At 41.7% G+C, this 25,071-nt stretch overlaps 1 protein-coding gene and 1 long non-coding RNA gene across 5 annotated transcripts in view; one reads left to right on the top strand and one right to left on the bottom strand.

Moving 5' to 3' along the window:
• The window catches only part of SIMC1 (SUMO interacting motifs containing 1), an 84,159-nt gene extending 67,623 nt beyond the window's left edge, over window positions 1-16,536 (bottom strand). For 2 of the 3 annotated variants that reach the window (XM_087429389.1, XM_087429388.1), the window contains exon 1: window positions 16,324-16,536. In XM_087429389.1, the coding sequence (XP_087285515.1) occupies window positions 16,324-16,452 (129 nt within the window). In that variant the 5' untranslated portion in view covers window positions 16,453-16,536. The remainder of the gene's footprint in view (window positions 1-16,323) is intronic. The other variant, XM_087429387.1, reaches the window with a different exon arrangement.
• Window positions 16,537-16,539: 3 nt separating this feature from the next.
• Window positions 16,540-25,071, top strand: part of LOC147917191 (uncharacterized) — a 49,539-nt gene continuing 41,007 nt past the window's right edge. Inside the window, exons 1-3 of one of the 2 annotated variants that reach the window (XR_015551901.1) lie at window positions 16,540-16,835; window positions 18,689-18,803; window positions 21,368-21,496. This is a non-coding gene — a long non-coding RNA (uncharacterized LOC147917191). The remainder of the gene's footprint in view (window positions 16,836-18,688; window positions 18,804-21,367; window positions 21,497-25,071) is intronic. The other variant, XR_015551900.1, reaches the window with a different exon arrangement.

Here is a 25,071-nt window from a genome sequence, read left to right on the forward strand (position 1 = left end):
AATAGACAGTTGTATGTCACAGCTGCACATCCTTCTAGTTGCTGTATGTGGGATGCGGCCTCAGCATGGCCAGAGAAGCGGTGCATAGGTGCGTGCCCGGGATCCAAACCCGGGCCGCCAGTAGCGGAGCGTGCGCACTTAACTGCTAAGCCACTGGGCTGGCCCTTAATATTTTTTTGAAATGCCGAAAATATATTAAGTGGTTAAAAAAAGTATGACTCCATTGGGAAAAAATTAGATATTCATGTTTGTTTGTGTACACACACAGAAAACTTCTGGAACAATACACAAAAACTGTTATCTCTGGAGAGTGGGAATGGACAGGGGTGGGTTCCTACTGATGTTTTGAATTTTCTCTTTTATTTATAATTTTAAAATAATTTTTATAATTTAAAATTGGGAAATTTTTTTCTCAAATGATATGATTGTATACTTTAAAGAAAAAACACAGAGAACCCATTGGAGGGGACAGGGTTTCCTTTTGGAGTGAAGAAAATGTTTTAAACTTAGACAGTAGCAATGGTTGCACAACTTAGGGAATTTTATGTGTATATTTTATGTATGGTATGGAATTATATCTTAATAAAGCTGTTAATGGGGGGTGGGGGAAGTCATCTGCAGGCTTACATGGAAGCTGACCTTAGATTTAAGATCCAAGTTTGTTTGATATTCGATGTTTTAAATTCAAAATGTAGGTGAATTTTGCCTTCTACTCTATGACATATCCATACTTTTAGTTCCAAAAATCTTCATAAAAAATTAGCACTGGATAGGTGCCATTTTTATTCCTTGGCTCTCCTATCACAGAGGGTACTCTGACATAATTATAACATAACTTATCTATGAGGAGGAAAGGATTCCTTAGAAAAGCAGTAATAAGCATTCTGTTTCTCCTTAAATAATAGTTACAGAGCACCTACTAGGTTTGAGGCATTAAACTAGTTGCTGGGGATATGGCTGTATACAATGGTGAAATTACTATTTGGGGCAAGGGGTTGAGAAAGAGAAAGTGATTTTTAAAAATATTTTTAAAGTACATGATAGGTTTTTTTTTTTTTAGGAAGATTAGCCCTGAGCTAACATCCGATGCCAAACCTCCTCTTGTTGCTGAGGTACATTGGCCCTGGGCTAACATCCGTGCCTATCTTCCTCTACTTTATACGGGACGCCGCCATAGCATGGCTTGATAAGCGGTGCGTTGGTGCGCGCCTGGGATCCAAACCTGCGAACCCCAGGCCTCCGAAGTGGAGCGTGTGCACTTAACCACTACACCACCAGGCCGGCCCCATGATAGGGTTTTTAAAAATAATTTTTTGATTAAAAAACCATGGTGGATCTATTCTTATAAAAACAGACACTTAAAAAATAGAATTATATTTTTCAAGTTGCTTTTTTCTACTCAACCATTTATTTCTAGCATCCCTAGAGGATGTTCCCTTGGAAACCTGGTGAGCTTGCAAGCTCACTCCAGGATTTTCAAGATTTTCTCCAGAATTTACCACCACTGAGACTAGTGGTGGTAAACCACTCTACCAGTTAGCACCTGGATGAACCTACCTCAGTTTCCTCATCTATCAAACAGGGATGATAACAGTACCTACCTCATGGGGTTGCAGTGAAGATTACATGAGTTAATCCATGCCAAGCACATAACATGGTGCCTAGCATGAATGCCAGCTATTCTAACTAGGTGATGCTCACAATGATTAACATGCTCAACCCTATTTGGCAAATAGTCATTCAGAATCAAAACACTAGCTCCTTGATAGGAAACGCACAGGACCCAAACAAAGAAAAGTCTTAAAAGTTTTACTGATTGCCAAGAAGGAAACCTCATAAAATGAAAGTTTTAGTATGTTTCTAATTAGGAAGACAATATTACAGAGATATTAATTCTCCTTTGATTAACTTACAAATCTAATGTAGTGATTCTGAATTGGTGGTAATTTTCCTTCCCGGGGACATTTGGCAATGTCTGGAGACATTTTTGGTTGTCACAAGTAGGGGGGCTTCTACTGGCTGGCATCTAGTGGGTAGAGACCAAAGATGCTGCTAAACATCCCACAGGGCACAGGACAGCCCTCACAACAAAGAATTATCTGGCCCAAAGAAACCTTGATCTAATGCAATCCTCGACAAAATGATTCTAAAGTTCATTTGGAGGAATAAATGGGCACAATAGCCAAGAAATTTTGGGAGGAAAAAAAGTAAGGAGAGGTAATTGCTCTCCTAGATACCAAAAAATATCATCAAACCACAAAAATAAAACAGTAAAGTTCAAGCATTAAGAACAGACAAATCAATGAAACATAATAGAAAACTCAGAAACAGATACAAGTATATAAAGTAATTTGGTGTAAATAATGCATTTCAAATAAGTGGAGAAAAAGATAATTATTTAAGAAATGATTCCTGGGCAATTGATTAATATCATATCTTATAAATTCTAATATCCAGAACATTTTCCCCATACAACTTCAATAAGGATACATCTTATAGTTAGTTGTACATTTCGTGTGGTAGTTTCTTTTTTCCTGAAAAGCTGTTCTTAAATAGACAGCAAGTCTTAGGTTTGGTGCTTAGAAATAGGGCAATACAATCGATGTCAGCATCATGGTGGAGTGAGCTTCTCCCACTGAACTCTCCCCCTCTAAGAGACAACAAAAAGGACACTCATATTCCAATAGAAGCTATTCACACAAAACAGGGGACGTCTGAGGCACCCAGGCAACTGTACACCCAAGGACTGAGGCGCTGGAATCTCTAGAGTAAGTGGAAGGAGGTAAGAGGAGCTGCCTTCCTTCCCCAAGGACTGCGACCCAGAGACTGAGACCATGTGGCTCTCAGAGGAGAGGGAGAGGCAGCTCGCCACATGAAAAACGGCACTCTCCAAGACCGTGAAAAACGGCACTCTCCAGGACCCCTCACAGCCCGAGGAGATCCCCCTACAGAGGGAGCGGAAATGTTGCGAGGGTAGTTTCAACAAGCTAGCCCCTCAGGAGAGCAGAGAGCAACAGTGAGGCGAGAAACCTCTGAGATCAGGGAGGTGAAAATAAGCGCCCCTCCCCAACGGCCCACCTGACTGGTGCTTCAGCACAGTGGCGCTTCAGCTCAGCCCCATCCCCAGAGGCAGCAGCCCCCAGGCGCCCAGCCCGACCAGCAGTGGGGCGAGCCTGCACCCCCGCACCAGAGGCACCGGCAGCTTAGTCCCCACCACGCCACAGCCCCAGCTGCTCCAGCTGGACCAAGCCACGGCCCCAGCTTCCCCGGTTCCACTGTGCCCTGCCCCCAGCTCCTTCAGCTTGACCGCCCCCCACCCCGGTGGCTCCAGCTGCTTCAGCTTGGCCTGTGTGCAGCCTCCAGCTGACTTGGCGCCAGCAACTTCAGCCCACTGCACTCCAGTTCCAGCTTCTTTGGCCCAGCGGTGCTCCAGTTCCTCCTTCTTTGGCCCAGTGCACGCCAGTTCCAGCTTCTTTAGCCCAGTGGCGCTCCAGCTCATCCTTCTTCGGCCCAGTGCACTCCAGTTCCGGCTTCTTTGGCCCAGCGGCACTCCAGCTCTCCCTTCTTTGGCCCAGTGCACTCCAGTTCCAGCTTCTTCAGCCCAGCAGTGCTCCAGCTCCTCCTTCTTCGGCTCAGCACACTCCAGTTCCAGGTTCTTTGGCCCAGTGTACTCCAGTTCCAGCTTCTTTGGCCCAGTGCACTCCAGTTCCAGCTTGTCTGGCCCAGTGCACTCCAGTTCCAGCTTCTTTGGCCCAGCAGCACTTCAGCTGCAGCTGCATCAACCCACCTGCACCCAAGCCACAGCTGCTTTGGCCTAGCTGTGCTCCAGCGTGAGCTGTTTCCATGCTTCCCCCCCAGCAGCCTCCACTCAGCGACACCGCAGATCAGCCAGGGGCCGACAAGAGTGCCCACGGATTGAGGCGGGCCAGAATACACAGCCCTTGAACCCCACCGAGCGGCAGCAAGAGGAAACTGCGACCATATATTTTCACTATGAGGAAAGGTAAGCCAACACCAACAGGCACCATACAAAAATATATTAAATCTCCAGAACAAAAGGTAAATGACAAGCACCCAGAAGTCAACCTGGAAAGCACAGAAATGTATAACCTTGATGACAGAGGATTCAAAATAGCCATCATAAAAAAGCTTAATGAAATACAAGAAAACACAGATAGACAATTCAGTGAAATCACGAGTTTCTTCACAAAAGAGATTGAAACTATAAAAAAAAAAAAAACAATCAGAAATCTTAGAGATGAGGCCCAGCCCCGTGGCTTGGTGGTTGAGTGCGCGCGCTCCACTGCTGGCGGCCCGGATTCAGATCCCGGGCACGCAGCGATGCACCGCTTCTCTGGCCATGCTGAGGCCACGTCCCACGTACAGCAACTGGAAGGATGTGCAACTATGACATACAACTATCCACTGGGGCTTTGGGGGAAAAAATAAATAAATAAAATTATAAAAAAAAAAGAATTAAAAAAGAAAAAGAAATCTTAGAGATGAAAAACATAATAGAGGAGATAAAGACAAATCTGGAAGCCCTAAGCATCAGAGCTGACAATATGGAGGAAAGAATTAGTAATATTGAGGACAGCAATGCAGAAGTGCTCCAGATGGAGGAGGGAAGAGAACTAAGACTAAAAAGAAATGAAGAAACTCTCCGAGAAATATCTGACTCAATTAGGAAATCCAACATAAGGATTATAGGTATTCCAGAGGGAGAAGAAAGAGAAAAAGGAGCAGAGAACTTGTTCAAGAAATAATATCTGAGAACTTCCCAAACCTGGGGAAGAAGCTGGAAATACCAGTGAATGAAATCAATAGATCTCCTAAACATCAACACGAAAAAACCCTCTCCAAGGCATATAGTAGTAAAGCTGGCAAAAGTCAACAACAAAGAAAAAATTTTAAGGGCAGCTAGACAAAAAAAAATAACATACAAAGGATTTCCTATCAGGCTCTCAGCCGATTTCTCGACAGAAACTTTATAGGCTAGGAGAGAGTGGAATGATATATTCAAAATTCTAAAGGACAAAAACTTTCAGCCGAGAATACTCTATCCAGCGAAAATATCCTTCACATATGACAGAGAAATAATAACTATCCCACATAAACAAAAGCTAAGAGAGTTCATTGCCACAAGACCCCCACTACAAGAAGTGCTCAAGAAGGCCCTCATCCCTGAGGGAAAAAAGAGAAAGGGGATTCAAAGTTTTGAATGAGGAGGAAAATAGGTTGACAAAACCAGAAAAATTGCAGTCTTCTATCAAAATAGATTAGCAAACACTTAATTATAAAACCAAAGATCAAGGGAAGGTAAGCACTAAGCATAAATATAACCTCATCATGTTAAACACGAACTCACAACACAAGAAGGAATAAGATGTGACAACAATAACATAGAAGGGGAAGAGGAAAGGGATCGAATCGACTTAGTCTAATGGAATAAGAGGCCATCAAAAAATGGACTATCACATCCATGAGATTTTTTATACAAACCTCATGGTAACCACTAACTAAATAATCAGAACAGAATCACACACGATACAGAAAGAGAAAACTAAGAGAACCCCCATACAGAACTACCAAACTCCATTGGTAGTCTGAAACACATGGGACGAGAAACAAAAGAAATGCAAAAGAAACAGAAAAAGAGTGATAAAATAACAACAACAAGCCCCCATATATCAATAATTACCCTAAATGTAAATGGACTGAACTCTCCAATCAAAAGACACAGAGTGGTGGGATGGATTAAAAAACAAGACCCAACAATATGCTGCCTCCAGGAAATACATCTCAGCTCTAAAGACAAACACAGGCTCAGAGTGAAAGGATGGAAGACAATACTCCAAGCTAATGGCAAACAAAAGAAAGCAGATGTTGCCATACTTATATAAGACAAAGTTGACTTCAAGATAAAACAGGTAATGAGAGACAAAGAGGGGCATTATATAATGATAAAAGGGACACTCCACCAAGAAGACATATCACTTTTAAATATATATGCACCCAATGCAGGAGCACCAAGGTACATAAAGCAACTATTAACAAACCTAAAAGGAGATATTAACAACAACACAATAATAGTAGGGGATCATAACACCCCACTCTCATCAATGGAAGAATCATCCAGACAGAAAATAAATAAGGAAATAATGGACCTAAATGAAAAACTAGATGAGATGGACTTAATAGACATATACAGAGCACTCCATCCAAACACAGCAGATTACACATTCTTCTCAAGTACGCATGGAACATTCTCAAGAATAGACCACATGTTGGGAAACAAGGCATGCTTATATAAATTTAAGAAGATTGAAAGCATAACAAGCATCTTTTCAGATCATAATGCCATGAAGTTAGAAATCAACTACAAGGAAAAAACTGGGAAAGTGACAAAGCTGTGGCGACTCAACAATATGCTACTGAACCACCAATGGATCATTGATGAAATTAAAGGAGAAATCAAAGCATATTTGGAGACAAATGAAAATAAAAATACACTGTACCAACGCATATGGGATGCAGCAAAAGCGGTCCTGAGAGGGAGACTCATAGCAATACAGGGCCACCTTAATAAACAAGAAAAAGCCCAAATAAGCAATGTCAAACTACACCTAACAGAATTAGAAAAAGAGGAACAAACAAAGCCTAAAGTCAGCAGAAGGAGGGAAATAGTACAAATTAGGGCAGAAATAAATGAAATTGAAATTAAAAAAACAGTAGAAAGGATCAATGAAACAAAGAGCTGGTTCTTTGAGAAGATAAACAAAATTGACAAACCCTTAGCCAGACTCACCAAGAAAAAAAATGAGAAGGCTCAAATAAATAAAATTATAAATGAAAAAGGAGAAATTACAACAGATACCACAGAAATACAAAAGATTATAAGAGAATACTATGAAAAACTATATTCCAACATATTGGACAATCTAGAAGAAACAGATAATTTCTAGACTCATACAACGTCCCAAAACTGAATCAAGAAGAAATAGAGAACCTGAATAGACCAATCACAAGTAAAGAGATTAAAACAGTAATCAAAAACCTCCCAAAAAATAAAAGTCCAGGACCAGATGGCTTCTCTGGAGAATTTACCAAACATTCAAAGAAGACTTAATACCTAACCTTCTCAAACTATTCCAAAAAATAGAGGAAGATGGAACACTTCCCAACACATTCTACGAGGCCAACATCACCCTGATACCAAAGCCAGGCAAAGACAATACTAAGACGGAAAACTACAGACTAATATCCCTGATGAACATAGATGTAAAAATCCTCAACAAAAATTGGCAAACCAAGGGGCCAGCCAAGTGGCGCAAGTGGTTAAGTGTGCGTGCTCCGCTGCGGTGGCCTGGGGTTCGCCGGTTTGGATCCTGGGCGCGCACAGACACACTGCTTGGCAAGCCATGCTGTGGCAGCGTCCCATATAAAGTGGAGGAAGATGGGTACAGATGTTAGCCCAGGGCCAGTCTTCCTTAGCAAAAAAAGAGGAGGATTGGCAGATGTTAGCACAGGGCTGATCTCCTCACACACACACAAAAGAATTATTGGCAAACTGAATACAGTAATACATTAAAAATATCATACACCATGATCAAGTGGGATTTATACCAGGGACACAGGGATGGTTCAACATCTGCAAATCAATCAATGTGATACACCACATTAACAAAATGAGGAATAAAAACCATATGATCATCTCAATAGATGCAGAGAAGGCTTTTGACAAGATCCAACATCCATTTATCATAAAAACTCTCAACAAAACGCGTATAGAAGGAAAGTATCTTAACATAATAAAGGCCATATATGACAAACGCACAGCCAACATCATACTCAATGGGGAAAAACCGAAAGCCATCCCTCTGAAAACAGGGACAAGACAAGGGTGCCCACTCTCATCACTCTTATTTAACACAGTACTGGCAAGTCTGGCCAGAGCAATTAGGCAAGAAAAAGGAATAAAAGGAATCCAAATAGGCAACGAAGAAGTGAAACTCTCGCCGTTTGCAGATGACATGATCTTATATATAGAAAACCGTGAAGAATCCATTGGAAAACTATTAGAAATAATCAACAACTACAGCCAAGAGGCACGGTACAAAATCAACTTACAGAAATAAGTTGCCTTTCTATATATATACCAACAATGAACTAACAGAAAGAGGATTCAAGAAGACAATCCCATTTACAATTGCAACAAAAAGAATAAAATATGTAGGAGTAAATTTAACCAAGGAAGTGAAAGACCTACACAATGAAAACTATAAGACATTATTGAGTGAAATCAATGATGACATAAAGAAATGGAAAAATATTCCATGCACTTGGATTGGAAGAATAAACATAGTTAAAATGTCCATACTACCTAGAGCAATCTACAGATTCAATGCAATCCCAATCAGAATCCCAATGACATTCTTCACAGAAATAGAACAAAGAATACTAACATTCATATGGGGCAACAAAAGACCCTGTATAGCTAAAGCAATCCTGAAAAAGAAGAACAAGGCTGGAGGCATCACAATCTCTGACTTCAAAACATACTACAAAGCAATAGTAATTAAAACAACATGGTACTGGTACAAAAACAGACACACAGATCAATGGAACAGAATTGAAAGTCCAGAAATAAAACCTCATATCTATGGGCAGCTAATCTTTGACAAAGGAGCTAAGGACATACAGTGGAGAAAGGAAAGTCTCACCAATAAATGGTGCTGGGAAAACTGGACAGCCACTTGCAAAAGAATGAAAGTAGACCACCTTCTTTCGCCATACACAAAAATTAACTCAAAATGGATCAAAGACCTGAAGGTGAGACCTGAAACTATAAAATCCTGGTGGAAAATATAGGCAGTACACTACTCGCCATCAGCCATAAAGGGATCTTTTTGAATTCCATGTCTACTCAGACAAGGGAAACAAAAGAAAAAATAAACAAGTGGGACTACATCAGATTAAAGAACTTCTACAAGGCAAATGAAACCAGGATCAAAATGAATAGGGAACCCATCAGCTGGGAAAAAATATTTGCAAACTGTATATCCAACAAGGGATTAATCTCCATAATATATAAAGAACTCACACAACTGAATAACAACAACAACAAAAAAACCCAATCAAAAAATGGGCAGAGGAAATGAACAGACACTTCTCCAAAGAAAACATACAGATGGCCAATAGGCACATGAAAAGATGCTCAACATCATTAGTCATCAGGGAAATGCAAATCAAAACCACACTAAGATATCACCTTACACCTGTTAGAATGGCTATAATCACCAAGACAAAAAGCAACAAATGCTGGAGAGGCTGTGGAGAAACGGGAACCCTAATCCACTGCTGGTGGGAATGCAAACTGGTACAGCCTCTATGGAAAACAGTATGGAGATTCCTCAAAAAATTAAAAATTGAAATACCTTATGATCCAGCTATCCCACTACTGGATATCTACCCAAAAAACCTGAAATCAACAATCCAAAGAGGCTTATGCACCCCTACGTTCATCGCAGCATTATTCATTATAGCCAAGACACGGAAGCAACCCAAGTGTCCCTCGACTGATGACTGGATAAAGAAGATGTGGTATATATATACCATGGAATACTACTCAGCCATAAAGAAAGACAAAATCGTCCCATTTGCAACAACATGGATGGACCTGGAGGGTATTATGTTAAGTGAAATAAGCCAGAAAGAGAAAGACAAACAGGGCAGAATTTCACTCATATGTGGACGATAAACCAACACACGCACAGAAAGAACCGTTTGGTGGTTACCAGGGGCGGGGGGCGGGGGGGGTGGGCACAAGAGGTGGAGGGATGCAGTTATATGGTGACTGATAAACAATAATGTACGACAAAAATTTCACAATACAAAAAAAAAAGAAAGGTGGAGAAAAAAAAAAGAAATAGGGCAATACAGTATATGGTAAATGTCAAGCATAATCCATGCCATATAAGATATTTCAGATGAATTAAAGAACTAAGTGCTAAGAATGAGATAGCAAAAAAACAATACTAAGGAAATAATAACGAAAATAATTTCAGGGCAGGAATGATCTTTCCAAACATAAAACAAAGAGGGGGAAAAAAAAAAAGAAAACAGATGCACAAATGCATACATAAAAATGTAAAGTTAGATTAAGTAAAATACTACACAGTACAGATTTCTAAATTTAGTGTAATCCCAATTTTAAAAGTAGAAATTATTTGCAAATCGAAAAAATGATTTTAAAGTTATTTGAAAGAATAAACATGCAATACTAGCCAGAAAAATTCTAAAAAACAAGAGCAATGAAGAGTTTCCTCTGCTTACTATTAAAACAACATGTACCCAGGGCAGAACAGAAAGTACACAAAAAGACAAAGAAATATATAAAAGTTTACCATTTGATAAAAATAATATTTCAAATCACTGGGTAAAAAGAATGGATAATTCAATAAATGATGTTGGGACAACTAGCTAACCATCTGGAGAGAAAAATATTGGATTACCATTTCCCTTTTTTCAAACTAATTCCAGGTGGATTAATGAATTAAACGTAAAAAATATTTTTATAATCTTGAGTGCAGAAAGCCTTTCTAAGCATGACAACAAAGACAGAAATCATAACTGAAAAGAGTGACGGAACTGACTACATAAAATTTTAAAACTTCTGTAAAGAAAATCAAAAGAAATCAAAAGTTGGGAAAAAATGTAACATGTATGATACAGGGAGCTGTATTAGTTTCCTAGTATAAATTACCACCAACTGGTTGGCTTAAAACAACAGAAACTTATTCTCTCATGGTTCTGGAAGCTTAGAAGTCCAAAATCAAGGTGTCTTGCAGGGCCATGCTCTGCAGGCTCCAGGGGAGAATCTGTTCCGTGCCTTTCTCTCGTCGCCAGCACTCTTTGGTATTCCTTGATTTGCAGCTGCACAACTTCCATCTTTGCTTCCATTGTCACCTGGCGTTCTCCCTCTGTCTTCATGTGGTCTTATAAGGACACCAGTCATATTGGATTAAGGGCCCACCCTACTCTGTATGACCTCATCTTCACTGATTACATCTGCAATGACCCTAGTTCCAAATAAGGTCACATTCTGTACTGGCGGTTCTGTACTGAAGTCCTAACTTCAACATATCTTTTTGGAGGACCCAATTCAACCCATAAAGACTCTTTAATATGTAAGTAAAATTTACAAACTAGTAAGAAAAATAACACCCCAATAGGACAAGAACAGGCAATTCACACACACAAATACACACAATATACAGATCTCTCCAATAAACATGTGCAAGATGTCTGGCTGTACTACATGCTGAGCACACTTTGACCTCCAACCTTACTAGCTGCTCCTCCTCCCCTTGCCTTCACCTGGGCTGGGTGCTGGATGTTCTTCCTCTTGTAGACTCTCATGTTAGATGATCTCATCCATGTCAATGAGTTTACTACAACCTATGTGCTAATGACACCAAATTTGTGTCCCTAGTCAGGACTTTGCCCCTGGCCTCCAAACTCAGCACAAATATCATACGTGGCATCTCCAGTTGGCTATCCCACAGGCATCTTAAATTTAACACCTTCAAAACAGAACTCTTGAGTCTTTCCTCCAACTCTGTTCTTCCCCAAGTCTTCTTCATTTCAATGAATGACACCAACATGCATCCAGTCACTCAGGCCAAAATCAGGGCACCATTCTTGATTCCTCCCTTTCTCTCACCTGTTGATTTTACTTCCTAAATATCTCCCACATCCCTCCAGTCTCCTAGCCTGCACCACTACTCTAGTCTAAGCTACAATTATCTCTGGTCTGGACTACTGCAGCGACATTCTAGACTGATCTCCCTGATTCCAATTTTGTCCCCTTACAGTAAGGTGACTATATTTCTGGTTTGGGACAGTTCCAGTTTTCACTTGTTGCTTGACAATTTCTCCAGTTAGCACCCCCTTTCATACACAAAAGGATTCCCATTTGGAGGATCAATTATATTGTCACCTTACCTTACAGTCTTTTCTTCTCACAGTAGCTAGAGTCACCTTTCGAAAACATAAATCAGATCACATCATTCCCCTGCTTAAAAGCCTTCAAAGATTTCTTATTACACAGAATAAAATCCAAATTCCTTATGTGGTCTGCAAGGTCTTATATTACCTAGCCCACCCACTTCTCATCTCTTCCAACTCTGTCCTTCACTCATTCCATTCCAGACCCATCTGCTTTTTGATTCTTCCAATAAGTCATGCCCAAACTCACTTCCAAGTCTTTGTTTTTGCTGCACCCTTTGCTGCTACCTTATTCCCCTAGATCTTCTCGTAACAAATCTGTTCTGTCATTTGGGTCTCAGACTAAATATTAACTCTTCCAAGAGTTTTCTTTGAAAACACAATCTAATGTTCCCAACCTCATCCATGTTACATTGTTCACTTATTTGTTTATTGCTTGTCTTTCCTCACTAGAATGTAGGTCCATTGTTATCTTGTTTACCTCTAGTCCCCAGGGTCAGAGCATGTGCTCAATAGTATTTATTGAAAAAATGAATCACAACCAAAGAAAAAAATTCAAACATGACAGCTCATAGAATATGGCTATCAAATCAGTAAACGTTCAAAGAATAAAAATGCCTTATTTTTCTTCCTAACACTCTGTATATCACCTGACAATACATTTATGTGATTGTTTACTGTTTGCTTCTCCCCAGCTAAAATGAAATCTCCATGAGCGCAGGGACTTGGTTTTGTTCACAGCTGTATTCTCGGCACCTACAAGAGTACTTGGCATATAGTAAGTGTTCAATAAATATTTACAAAATAAATTGATGATATCTAGAGGTGACTAGGTGGTGGAGAAAGGGATACGGTGAAAATATAATTGATGCACAACTTCTGTAGGAAATTTGGCAACACATATCAAAAGCCCTTAAAGGGGGGCATACGTTTCGACTCAGCAATCTCACTTCTAAGAGGAACTTATCCTAAACAAACAAATGAACAAGGCTACAAAGATTATTTATAAGGGAATTCCTCACTAGGTTGTCTGTAACAGAGAAAATTTAGAAACGCCAGCATGATATCCATTAATAGGAGATTATAACATAATTATACATCTGTACAATAAAATACATTAAAAATATTGGTGAAGACGTATTTATTAGTGTGGAAAGAGATAAAAAGCACATTACAAGAAAAAAGCAAGCTAAAAAAACCACATATATAGCAAGACTTCATTTTTCCAAAAACATGTATGGGGGGACACATGGGTATGTACGCAAGCACACATGCATTTACAGATAAAAGTTAGACAGACATACATCAAAATGTTAACATCGGGGCTGGCCCAGTGGCGCGTAGTGGTTGGGTTCTCGCATTCTGCTTTGGCGGCCTGGGGTTCGTGGGTTCGGATTCCGGGCGCAGGCCTGCACACGGCTTATGCTGTGGCAGGCGTCCCACATATAAAGTGGAAGAAGATGGGCATGGATATTAGCCCAGGGCCAATCCTCCTCAGCAAAAAGAGGAGGATTGGCAACAGATGTTAGCTCAGGGCTAATCTTCCTCACCCTCCCCCAAAAAAGTTAACATTGGTTATCTTGGGCTAGTGAGATTAAGGACAATTTTAATTTTCTTCTTTATACATTTCTAAATTTTTTCTAATAGCACAACCAAAATTAATTGACTATCTGAACATGTTCCGCTTTAATAAGTGGAAAAGAAAAAGCAATAAAGATTATCGAAAACAAAGACACACTTCATCAACTTAATGAAGACTAAAGCCCAGATTAAGAACCAGGAATTCAGAAATGTCAACTACAGTATTGGAGATGGCTTTCTGATTTCCTGAATTCAAGCAAGTTGTCTCCCCTTTAGAGTCAATATTTGTAAAAAAGAAAAAAAAAAAAATCTAAAACTTGTTTCTTTTATTTCATTGCTTGCCAAGCTGAAGAAGGTCAGCCTGGCTGAGAAACAACACAAAGTCTAACGAAAGCTATCATTTATGCTGGGCATTTTCCTTGCATTGCCTCATTAAAAACCTGGTCCTGCCAGATAGGTATTACTGTTCTCAAGTGCAAAAGCTGAGAGGGGTGACAGAACTTGCTAAAGTTCACACAGCTGCTATGGGTTGGGGGGGGGCGGTGTCCTGATTTGAACAGAGGTCTCACTGACCTCAGGGCCTTCAGGAAAGGATAGACTAAAGTGCTTTAGGCTTTATAACCATGCAAGTCTCTTAATGCCTCTGATCATTTACATGGTTATCCTACCACCATTATCTAATTTGCAAGAAAAATAAAAGAACAAGCCTGGAGTTTTTAGAAAACTGGAGTTAAGTATCTGGAGAAGCAAGATTTACCTTGGGTACTACTCTCTGGAACTTGCCCCTCATTTCTCTTCAACTTGAAAAAGCTCAAGATCAAAATGCTTGGTTGGGTGGTCATAGGGGAGGGGAGCAGTTTGAGAGTGCACCCGTGTGTGTGTGACGGACCACAACAGACACAACAGACTGGGATAAGGATGATATCTGTGCATCTGAAGAAGGAAGCTGGACCAGGATGAGGGAAGATGGACAAGACCTAGGAAGAAAGGAAGCCAGTAGGAAGGACGAAGTTAAAGGGGGACTAAAAGAACGGGCAATAGGAAAGAGGAGGAATCAGGAGGAAAGGCAGTTGAGTTATTCTGCAGTATTTTTTCCTTCCACCTTTTTCCTCTCTATACTCTTCCTTGATGATCTCAGCCACCATTAGGCCTTAGATGCTCCTTTCTATTTGGATGATTACCAAATCTCTCCAGTCCTGACTTTTCTCCAGAGATCAATTTCTTTGGGCTGGCCACATCCACATACATTTCCCATTAGCACTTTAAATCCAGTAGGTCCAAACTGAATGCAGCATCCCCTCAACCTCAAGCCTGCTCTCCTCTAGTAGTACTCACTCTCAATTACCAAACATCCACCCGAACTGCTCTCTCTCCCATTCCTTCAACCATTCTTTCACCCAACAAATATTTATTGTGGCTCTACTACATCCCCCACACTACCGCAGCACTAGGTACATCCATTCACTTGCCAAGTTGGGTCACTTCTACCTTGTCCACGTGTCCATCTCATCTAAATTGTTTACTCAGATTTATTGAGAATCTCTCTTGCTTGAACCATGGTAACAGGGCACTATAGGTTAATTGGTTTTGCATGCCATTCATCCTATAGTGACCACCTAGCATTTAGCACTACACCTGAGACACAGAAGGGGATCACAGAGGGGGCTTAGGGACTACAAACCGGCTGGGAAGGGGATTGGAGGAGCAGAAGCGAGGAGATTTGTCTTGAAGGAGGATTTGCATATGAAGAAAGGTGTTTTCCTTAAACTGTGCATTACAGAGCTATACAAATAACATCAGGGTGATAATTCTTTTATTTCTGGGGTGTGGCTCTGGCGGGCTGGGAATATTGTTGGAAGTCTGATGTTGAGAGTCTTCTGATAGACTCTCACCCGCCTCCCGCCCCCTGAGTACTCAATAGCCACTTGTTGGATATATCACCTTCTATGACAGGGACCACGGGGGTTGTGTTCTCCATTGTACCTCCCCTGCCTCCTAGAACATCTGGCTCACAGTAGAGATTCAATAAATATCTATGGAGGATTCTAGAAAGGCAGGAACCATAGATGTTTTATTCACTACCTCAGGAAGAAGGACAAAGACTAAAGAACCTAAGGGAAAAAGAAATAGTGCAAGATGTTTCCCTCCCTATTCCTTTAGAGCTTGGTAAATGTTTGCTAAGCGAAATAAATCAGCCTCCTGCACAACTCCGAAATACAGCCCCTCGCTCGGCCGACAGGCCCTGGAGCGCGGCCACCATCTGGCCCAGGCCCTGCTGCCCTCCCTCCTAGCCCGGACTCCTGTTACCTCCCTGCACACACGTGTACCCACCACAAGCCAAACAATTACACGTTCCTGCGTCCCTGCCTCGAGGTCTGGGGCTCCCCGAGGACACCCTGTCCCGGACCCCCAGCCCCCGCCCCCACCAAGGCTCCGGCCTGAGACTGCCGCCTGCCGGGGGCTCCGGCACCCCCGCACCGGGCGCTTCCATGTGCTCGCCGCCTCTCCAGCCGCAGCCCGCTGGGCCTTGAGCGCGGAGCCCGGAGGCCTGGCCGCCCAGCCCGGGCCCGCCGCGCTCCTCCGGGCGGGGAGGCCGGGAAGGCGGCAAGGCGGGAAGCGGCTGCAGCTGTGAGGCGCCAGGGGGCGGGCGGCGGGGGCGCCGGGGCAGCGGGCCGAGCGGAGGCGGCGCTCTGGCCGCGGCGGGGCTCGGCGGACGGCGGCTCGCTCACTCACCACCGTCCGGCGGGGCAGCGCGCCGGGGGTCCGGGACAGGGCCCGGCGGAGCCTCCGCGGCCGGACCGAGCGGGCCGCCCCGGAGCTCTCGGAGCCGCTGTCGTCCGAGATCACGATGAAGTCCTCCATGGCTGCGGGCCCCGGCCGAGCCAGCGCGCGGGCGGCCGGCGACTCAGGCGGCGGCGACGGCGGCGACTTCGGTTCCTACTGCTGAGGCGGCGGCGGCGGCGACAACCGGGGCCATCCCCCCCGGCCCCGCCCCCGGCCCCGCCCTCTCCCGAGCTCCGCCCCCCGGCGGCCTACGGCGGGCTGCGGGCGGCGGGAGGGTCAGGGTCCCGGTCACGTGCTTGGCGGTGGTACCCGTCTTCCTTTCCCGAGGAGGAAAAATGAGAGAGAGAATCAAGTCGGAGCCGGCTTGGGCCGTGTTGGGGGCGGGAGTGCCAGACGCTGAGGCCTCAAGGGCTTCCGCAACTGCTTCCGACTGACTGAAGTGTGAAGCGAGGTGTCAACAGGTCTCTCTGACTGAGCTGGGAGAGAGGGGCCCTTGAGGGTGGGGGACCTGGCCTTCTACTGACGAGGTAGAGAGGCCCAGACCTCTGACTGACGGGGTAGAGGGGACCCCGGCTGACTGAGGGCGGATGGCCTGGCCTCTGACTGACGGGGTAGAGGGGACCCCGACTGACTGAGGGTGGGTGCCCCTGCCCTTGACTGACTGAAGGTAGGTGTCCTGGCCTCTGGCTGAGTTGGGGGAGAGAGGCCCGGCTTCTTTGTGCACATGTGCAAGTACGTCTGTAGGATAAACTCCTAGAAGTGGAATTACTGGGTCAAAGTCAATGTTTCTGTTGTTGTTTCGATAAATGATACCAAATTGCTGTCGTAAGTTGTACCAATTTACAGTTTCACCAACGATCTGTGTCACTGAGGAATTTAAACTGTGAGATTTAGAGACTTGTTCAGTTGGTAGCAGAAACTGAAAAATGCGGGAGAGAATCCATGAGGTAGCAGACTCCGTGAATAATTAGATGTTATGAATGAGCAAAGTTAAAAAGATGAAAAAAGATATACTCAGTAGAGGGAGAAGTGGTAGGTGGTTGGTTGTGGGGCAGGAACATTAAAATCAAGATAGGATCTGTGTTACAACAAATGTGGGGTATTGACAAAATCCTGCTGCTCAGGCTCCAGCAACTTGGTGAAATATTTTAACAGATCCAAAGGAAAATGTGTGTATTAGAAGGGGGATTGGTTCCTAAAGGAATGGTTATCAGGTGCTATCTAGCAGTGTCTAGTGCAGTGATTCTCAAACTTTAGTGAGCATCAGAATCACCCAAGAGACTTGTTTAAAACACAGATTGCTGGGCCCCAACCCAGAGTTTCAGATTCAGTAGGTATGAGGTGGGTCCCCAAAATTTGCATTTCTAGCAAGTTCCCAGGTGATGTTGATGCTGCTAATCTAGGGACCACACATTGGAAAGCACTGGTCTGGTGGACAGGGAGTATAGGGCCAATAGATTTCAGATGTTCTGGTCGAATGGCTGAAATCATCCTTGTGAAAGGATTCATTAAGTTGTCTTCACTAAGTGCCATTAAACATTTAGTTTATTGAACTCCCTGCTTCTTGAAACACTGTTTTCTCTGGGCTTCTGTGACTGCACCTCTCTTACCACTTCTTTTCAGTCTCCTTAGCTGACTCCTGCTCCCCTACCCACTCCTTAGATCTTGATGTTCCTCAGAGTTCTGACATAGGTCACACATTTCTCCCTACATAATCTCAACTGTTCTCATGGCTTTAATGATAATTTTTATGCTGATATCTCCCACAGATTTATCTCCAGCCCAGCCCTGTCTTCAAAGCTCCAGATGTATATATCCAAATGTCTATTGAATCTCAGAGGCATCTCCAATTGAATATGTCTCAAATTGAACTTACTCCCCACTTCCCCCCTAAAAAAGCCTGCTTTTCCTTCTGTGTTCTCTCAGTGAGTGGTGTTACCAATAGCCAGCAATTGCTCAAGTGAGAAATCTGAGCATTATGCTTGATGTTTACCTTTTTCTCATCAATAAGTCCTATTTTACCTCCTAAATATTTCTTGTATTCATTCACTTCTTTTGGCCTCTGCTGTTATGATTCTAGGCAAGTTAAGATCACCTCTGGCCCAGTCTACTGTAGTAGCTTCCTAGCCAGTCTTCCTGAACCTATTCTTGTCCTCCTTCATTTCTTCCTCCACCCTCAGCCAAAGTTATCTTTAAGAAAGTATGTAATCAAGCCGCCTTCAGTGCCTTCCTAATACCACTTAGTCTGTGCAGGCTGCCATTACAGAATATCGTGGACTAATGGCTTAAACAACAGAAATTTATTTTCTCACAGTTCTGGAGGCTGGGAAGTCCAAGATCAAGGTGCTGGTCAGTTCGGTTCCTGGTGAAGACTCTCTCCTTGGGTTGCAGATTTCTCATTACTTCCTCACATGGCCTTTCCCCAGTGGGTGAGAGAGATAAATCTCTTCTTCTTATAAGGCCGCTAATCCCATCATGAAGGCCCCATCCTCAAGTTCTAATCTAACCTTAATTACCTCCCAAAGGCCCCATCTCCAAATACCATAACACTGGGGGTTAGAACTTCAATATGTGGATTTTGGCGGCATGCAAACATTTCACACTATAAACTTCTAAATATGAATATATATGTATTTTTGTAGATTATATAAAGATTATATTTGTATATGTAACACATATGTATATTTATAACGTATTTATATATGTAACATATAAGTATAACATTTCACTGTAAGTAAATTTTACCTTAAAAAAAAGAAATGGAAAAAATTTTGAACTCTATGATATGCATGCTGTAGTGTTAAGGTGTGAAGTGTACTGATGTCTGCAAGTTACTTTGAAATGCATCAGAAACAAGATGGATAGGGGCGGGGCCAGTCGTGTAGTGGTTAAGTTTGTGTGCTCCACTTCAGTGGCCTGGGGTTCATAGGTTTGGATCCCGGGTACACACCTACACACCACTCATCAAGCCATGCTGTGATGGCATCCCACATACAAAATAGAGGAAGATTGGCACAGGTGTTAGCTCAGGGACAATATTCCTCAAGCAAAAATAAATAAAAAATAAGATGGATAAATGTATAGATGGATACATACAGGTAAAGCAAATATAACAAAATGCTAACATTGTCAAATCTGCATGGTAGTTATATGGGTGTTCACTTTTAACTTTTATGTATATTTGAATGTTTTCATATTACGTTGAGAAAAAATTTAAAATTAAGAAAATTAATTATGATTTTACCTTGATTTTAAAAAGTTAAAAAAGATTATAATGAACCTTGTGTACCTATCATCCAGCTTGAAGAATTATCAATCTTGTTCTACTTATGTTTCCACCTACTCTCTCACCTTCACCTTCCTGAATTATTTTAAAGTAAATCGCAGACATCAAATTGTTTATTCTGTAGACATTTCAGTTTGTGTCTTTAAAAGATAAGGAATCTTCATTCAACAAAGTGTTGTTGAGCACATATGCTGTACTCAAGGGACACAATAGTGAACAACATGGACGTGGTCTCTGATCCATGGTGCTTATAATTTATGGGGAAGACAAAAAACTAGTAAATAATTATAAATTATGATAAGTATGTAACCAGTTTGAGAAGTCTTAACTTTTGAGATATAAATATAAAACAATTTAATTTTTTCCCCAACAACTATTACCACCCACTCTAGAAATCCTCTTGCTCTCTGGATAGCAGATTCCCTTAAGAATCTCCTACTCTGGTCCCATAACTGTGCAGTCACTTTCAGTATCTAATACAGTCTCATTCCAAGTATTTTGATTTAGGCTGGCCGGTTCTAATCTTTAATCTCATGTTTAATTCATAGCTCTTCCTGTTCTGCTGGTGCAGGAGGACTTGTGGCTGCAACAGCTTAGTGGAGGAGGTGGTAATGTCGTTTTCCTTCTCTCTTCTTGGCTCTTGCTCCTCCCAAGTAGGGATGAAGAGGAGGGAGAAAGAATGTTCTCTGCAAGACTGTCCATGAAAAGTTGTCTATTCTTTTTCTGCTGGTTGTTGTTACTTCACTAACAGTTCTCCCAATGTGTCAGGAGTCCAGATGCCAGCTCTTTTATTTGGACTGGGCACATTATTGCTCTCTGGGGCTTCCCTTGTGCATTCCCTAACCTAGGAGAGGTCAGTCTCAACCCCCTTCTCAGACATCCCCACCAGTCCTTGCCAGGGGCAATCTAAAATATAGCCTTTTGTTGTTGGGGATCCTTGTCTGGAGGGTCTTCTTGGGGAGTGCTAGCAAGAGCCTTAAGCCTCAGCCACCTTCTGTACTCTCCAGTAGACTCACACATGAAGAATTTACACGCATAATTCAAGGAAGAAGTGAAGGGAGGCAGCTCCCGTCTTGGTGCCTCTCTCTCAGCACCAATTATCTCTCTCCTTCCTTCCTTCGCCCCCAGGGGCATCAGGGGCTTGTCCAGGTCAACGGTTTGGTGACTTTCAGACAAGTTCTCAGCTTGCGGAGTGAGGAGAAGAAAGTTTGCTGCACTTTAAACTTGTAGGAAGGGAATGAGGGAACAAGTTGAATGGCCCCCATCTTCTTCAGCTGGGGAGAGGTAATGGATGGTGGCCATCTACAGTAAGTAATGTTCATCCATGGATATATGAATGAATTGGAAAAAAATTCAAATATCTACTTTTGCAGAATTTATGATAAAGTGATTAATATTAGTAACTGACTTTTTTTTTTTTTAAGATTTTATTTATTTATTTTTTCCCCCCAAATCCCCAGTAGATAGTTGTATGTCATAGCTGCACATTCTTCTAGTTGCTGTATGTGGGACGCGGCCTCAGCGTGGCCGGAGAAGCGGTGTGTCAGTGCGCGCCCGGGATCCGAACCCGGGCCGCCAGCAGCAGAGCGCACGCACTTAACCACTAAGCCACGGGGCCGGCCCTAGTAACTGACTTTCAATCATAAAAATAGTGATATGACTTTAGGAATATAACAGTGTTCTGACTGTATATATCTTTCTCATCAGCCATCCTGCCTGAAACTCAGGAAACCAGGGTCCTGGTTGTGTAATATGAGTACACTTGAAATGTACCTTGTCCTTATTTGGCAGCCCAGATGGATGAATACTGGCCCTGAAGTTGCTTTTCGTAAAACAGTAAGTAGTCTTGATTTTGTTTTCTTGCCTGTCCTGGATCTGTTTTGAAATATGCTGTTTACCCAAGACTTCCAAAATGATGGTGTCTTTTTCAGAAATTAGTATGTGTGTGTATTTTTCTTTTCGTTTTTTCTGGGTGACTTGTCTTAATTTTTTTCCGGATTTATTGAGATATAATTAACATATAATATTGTGTAAGTCTAAGGTATACAATGTGATGTTTTGATACAAGTACGTATTGCGAAATGTTTATCACAATAAGGTCTTTTACCTCACGTAGTTACCATTTTGTTGTTGTTATGGTGAGAACAGTAAAGCTCTGCTCTCACAGCAACTTTCAAGTTTACAATACAGCATTATTAACTATAGTCATCACACTGTATATTAGATCCCTGGAACTTATTTATCTTATAATTGCTAGTTTGTGCCATTTGACCAACATCATGCCATTTCCCTGACTGCCTAGACCCTGGTAACGACTATTCTATTTTCTGTTTCTATGAGTTCGAAGTTTTTATACTCCACATATAAGTGAGATTATACAGTATTTCTCTTTCTCTGTCTGAATTATTTCACATAGCATGATGCCCTCAAAGTCCATCCATGTTGTTGCAAATGGTAGGATTTTCTTCTTTTCTTTGGCTGAATAATATTTGTGTGTGTATTTTTCAAGATGACATTTCTTCATAGATTTATTCCCCTCAAATCATACATTAATTCCATGTAAACTGAGAGGCTAATGCAGTCATTTATTCATCCAATGAATACTGTATTTACTGAGTACCTACTAGGTGCCAGGCACTTTGTTAGGGGCTGGGGATGAAACAGTGAGCAAGACAACCTTGGTCTCTGTCCTCACAGATCTTAGCAGTGAAGGAGGTATTCCTAGTTTGTGAATGAAGAAAACAAATCCTAATCCCTTACTTTCTTTTTTAAAAATAATTTTTAATTAAAAATGTATACATAAAAATATGTGGAGATGCAAATTAAAACCACAATGAGATGCCATTTCATGCTCATTAGGATGGCTATTTACAAAAAAACAGAAAAGTTTTGGTGAGGATGTGGATAAATTGGAACTCTTGTGCATTGCTGGTGGGGATATAGAATGGTACAGCTTCTGTGGAGAACAGTTTGGCAGTTCCTCAAAAAGTTAGACATTACCATGTGATCCAATGATTCTAGTCCTAGATATTTGCCCCAAAGCTCTGAAAGCAGGGACTCAAACAGATATTTATCCACAAATCTTTTTTTTTTATAATTTTATTTATTTATTTATTTATTTCCCCCAAAGCCCCAGTAGAGAGTTGTATGTCATAGATGCACATCCTTCTAGTTGCTGTACGTGGGACGTGGCCTCAGCATGGCCGGAGAAGCGGTGCGTCAGTGCACGCCCGGGATCCGAACCCGGGCCGCCAGCAGCGGAGCGCGCGCACTTAACCGCTAAGCCATGGCGCCAGCCCTATCCACAAATCTTCATAGCAGCATTATTCATGATAGCCAAAAGGTGGAAATAATCCAGGTGTTCATCAGCAGGTATATGGATAAACAAGATGGGATATATCCACACAGTGGATTTCTATTCAGCCTTAAGAAGGATGGAAATTATGACATAAGCTACAACATGGATGAAACGAAGACATTATGCTCAATGAAATAAGCCAGTCACAAAAGGACAAATATTGTATGATTCTACTTATATGAGGTACCTAGAGTAGACAAATTCATAGAGACAGAAAATAGAATAGAGATTATCAGGGGTTGGGGGAAGGGAGAATGGGGAGTTATTTAATGGGTATAGAGTTTTTGTTTGGGATGATAAAAAGTTCTGGAAATAGTAGTGATGGTTGCACAATATTGTGATTGTCCTAATGCCGCTGAACTGTATATTTAAAAATGGTTATAGTGGTAAATTTTGTGTATATTTTACCACAACAAAAAAAGTGAATATTTTCCTTTTATTAAAAAATTAAAAATTATAGGCAAGGTTAAAGGCTCCTTTGACCACCTCCTCCATCCTGATTCCAATTCCCCCTCTTCAGTGCTTCGCGTTTACTTCTCTAGAGCTTTTCTGTGTGTTTATCTATATTCATATATGCTTATCAAAAGGGTGTATATTTTTAGTTTTATCCAAAGAGCTTCAGTATGGAGATTTGAAACCATCATTTGCTGTAAAAATGTTCTAAGCAAGAGGGCTTCCCACTTATTAATGGGGATTTTTTTTGGTGGATATACATCTTTAAAAGGTTTTTTTCTTTCATTTTTCTGTCTTTCATTATATGGCAGGGTCAGTGCCTGCAGACCCACGTTTGTTTATGCTAAAGCTAGCCAGCTCAGGTTTCTCCTCTGCCCTAGGGAACACTCTGTCCCCGCTGCTGGATTCCAGGTACAGTCTCCCAGTTTCGGGTCACTCTTAGCTTTTCCACTGGGCTGCTTTAGTAGGCAGCCTCTCAGTGTACGTAACTTTATTTGAATAATTTTCTTATCCTTTCCCCATTTCCATCCCAGGTTCTAGTTTGCTGAGATATCAAGTAGCTTTCAAAGTCTTTATAAAAATTTTAGAATGGTTACAAAGGCGAATGTGTAACCACATCACACTTTGATAACATCTTTCCAGACATCTCTGAGTGGTCAGTACCCACAGGTGCAGCATACAATTTTACATAAATAGAATCATACCAGGCACATTGTATTGCAATTGGTTTTTTTAAATTCAAAAAATATGTCCTTACAGTTTTCTGTGTAAGATAATATAGATCTACATTATTCATTTTATTGGCTCATAATAGTATTTTAAAAATTGACATTTGCTCTTCTTATTTTTTAGAAAAGCACAAAGAAGCAAACAAACAAGTGTATCATATTCTCCCCTCCCTGATATCCTACACTAAACAGTTTATAAAATTAAAAGAAACACATCTATGAGATTAGAAAAGTCATGCTACAAAAAGTTACAAAATAAAAAGTCAAAGTTGAGAGCCACCCTGCCTTTCCTAGTTCATCTAGCCAAGGCTAAATGCCTTATTAGTTTCTTGTGAATCCTTCAAAACATACAAAATTACTTAGATTTACTTATTTCTATCTTTCTATCTCTCTCTCTCTCTTTTTTTTTTTTTTGGTGAGTAAGATTAGCCCTGAGCTAACATCCATGCCCATCTTCCTCTACTTTTGTATACGTGGGACACCTGCCACAGCATGGCTTGATGAGTGGTGGGTAGGTCCATGCCTAGGATTTGAACCTGTGAACCCTGGGCTGCCAAAGCACAGCGCCTGACCTTAACCAGTATGCCACTGGGCTGGCCCCCATCTCTCTCTCTCTCTCTCTTTTTTTATTGAGTTAGTTCTTTTTAAAAAAATGTATTTACTTTTGTCTGTTTTTAACACAAAAAAGATCACCCTGTACACAGTTACTTTGCTTTTTTCATTTAATATATTTTGGGGATCATTCCCTGACTGCAGGGGAAATATATCTTTCATCAGCTGCATAAAAAAGTCACTTGTTAAGGTGTGCCACGATTTATTTAAATTGTTCCCCATCATGGATATTTTGATTGTTGCTAGGCTTTTGCTTGTTT

The sequence above is a fragment of the Ceratotherium simum genome, chromosome 4, assembly GCF_057802395.1.
Source record: "Ceratotherium simum simum isolate JZ-2026a chromosome 4, ASM5780239v1, whole genome shotgun sequence".
In the NCBI taxonomy this organism is placed as follows: Eukaryota; Metazoa; Chordata; class Mammalia; order Perissodactyla; family Rhinocerotidae; genus Ceratotherium; species Ceratotherium simum.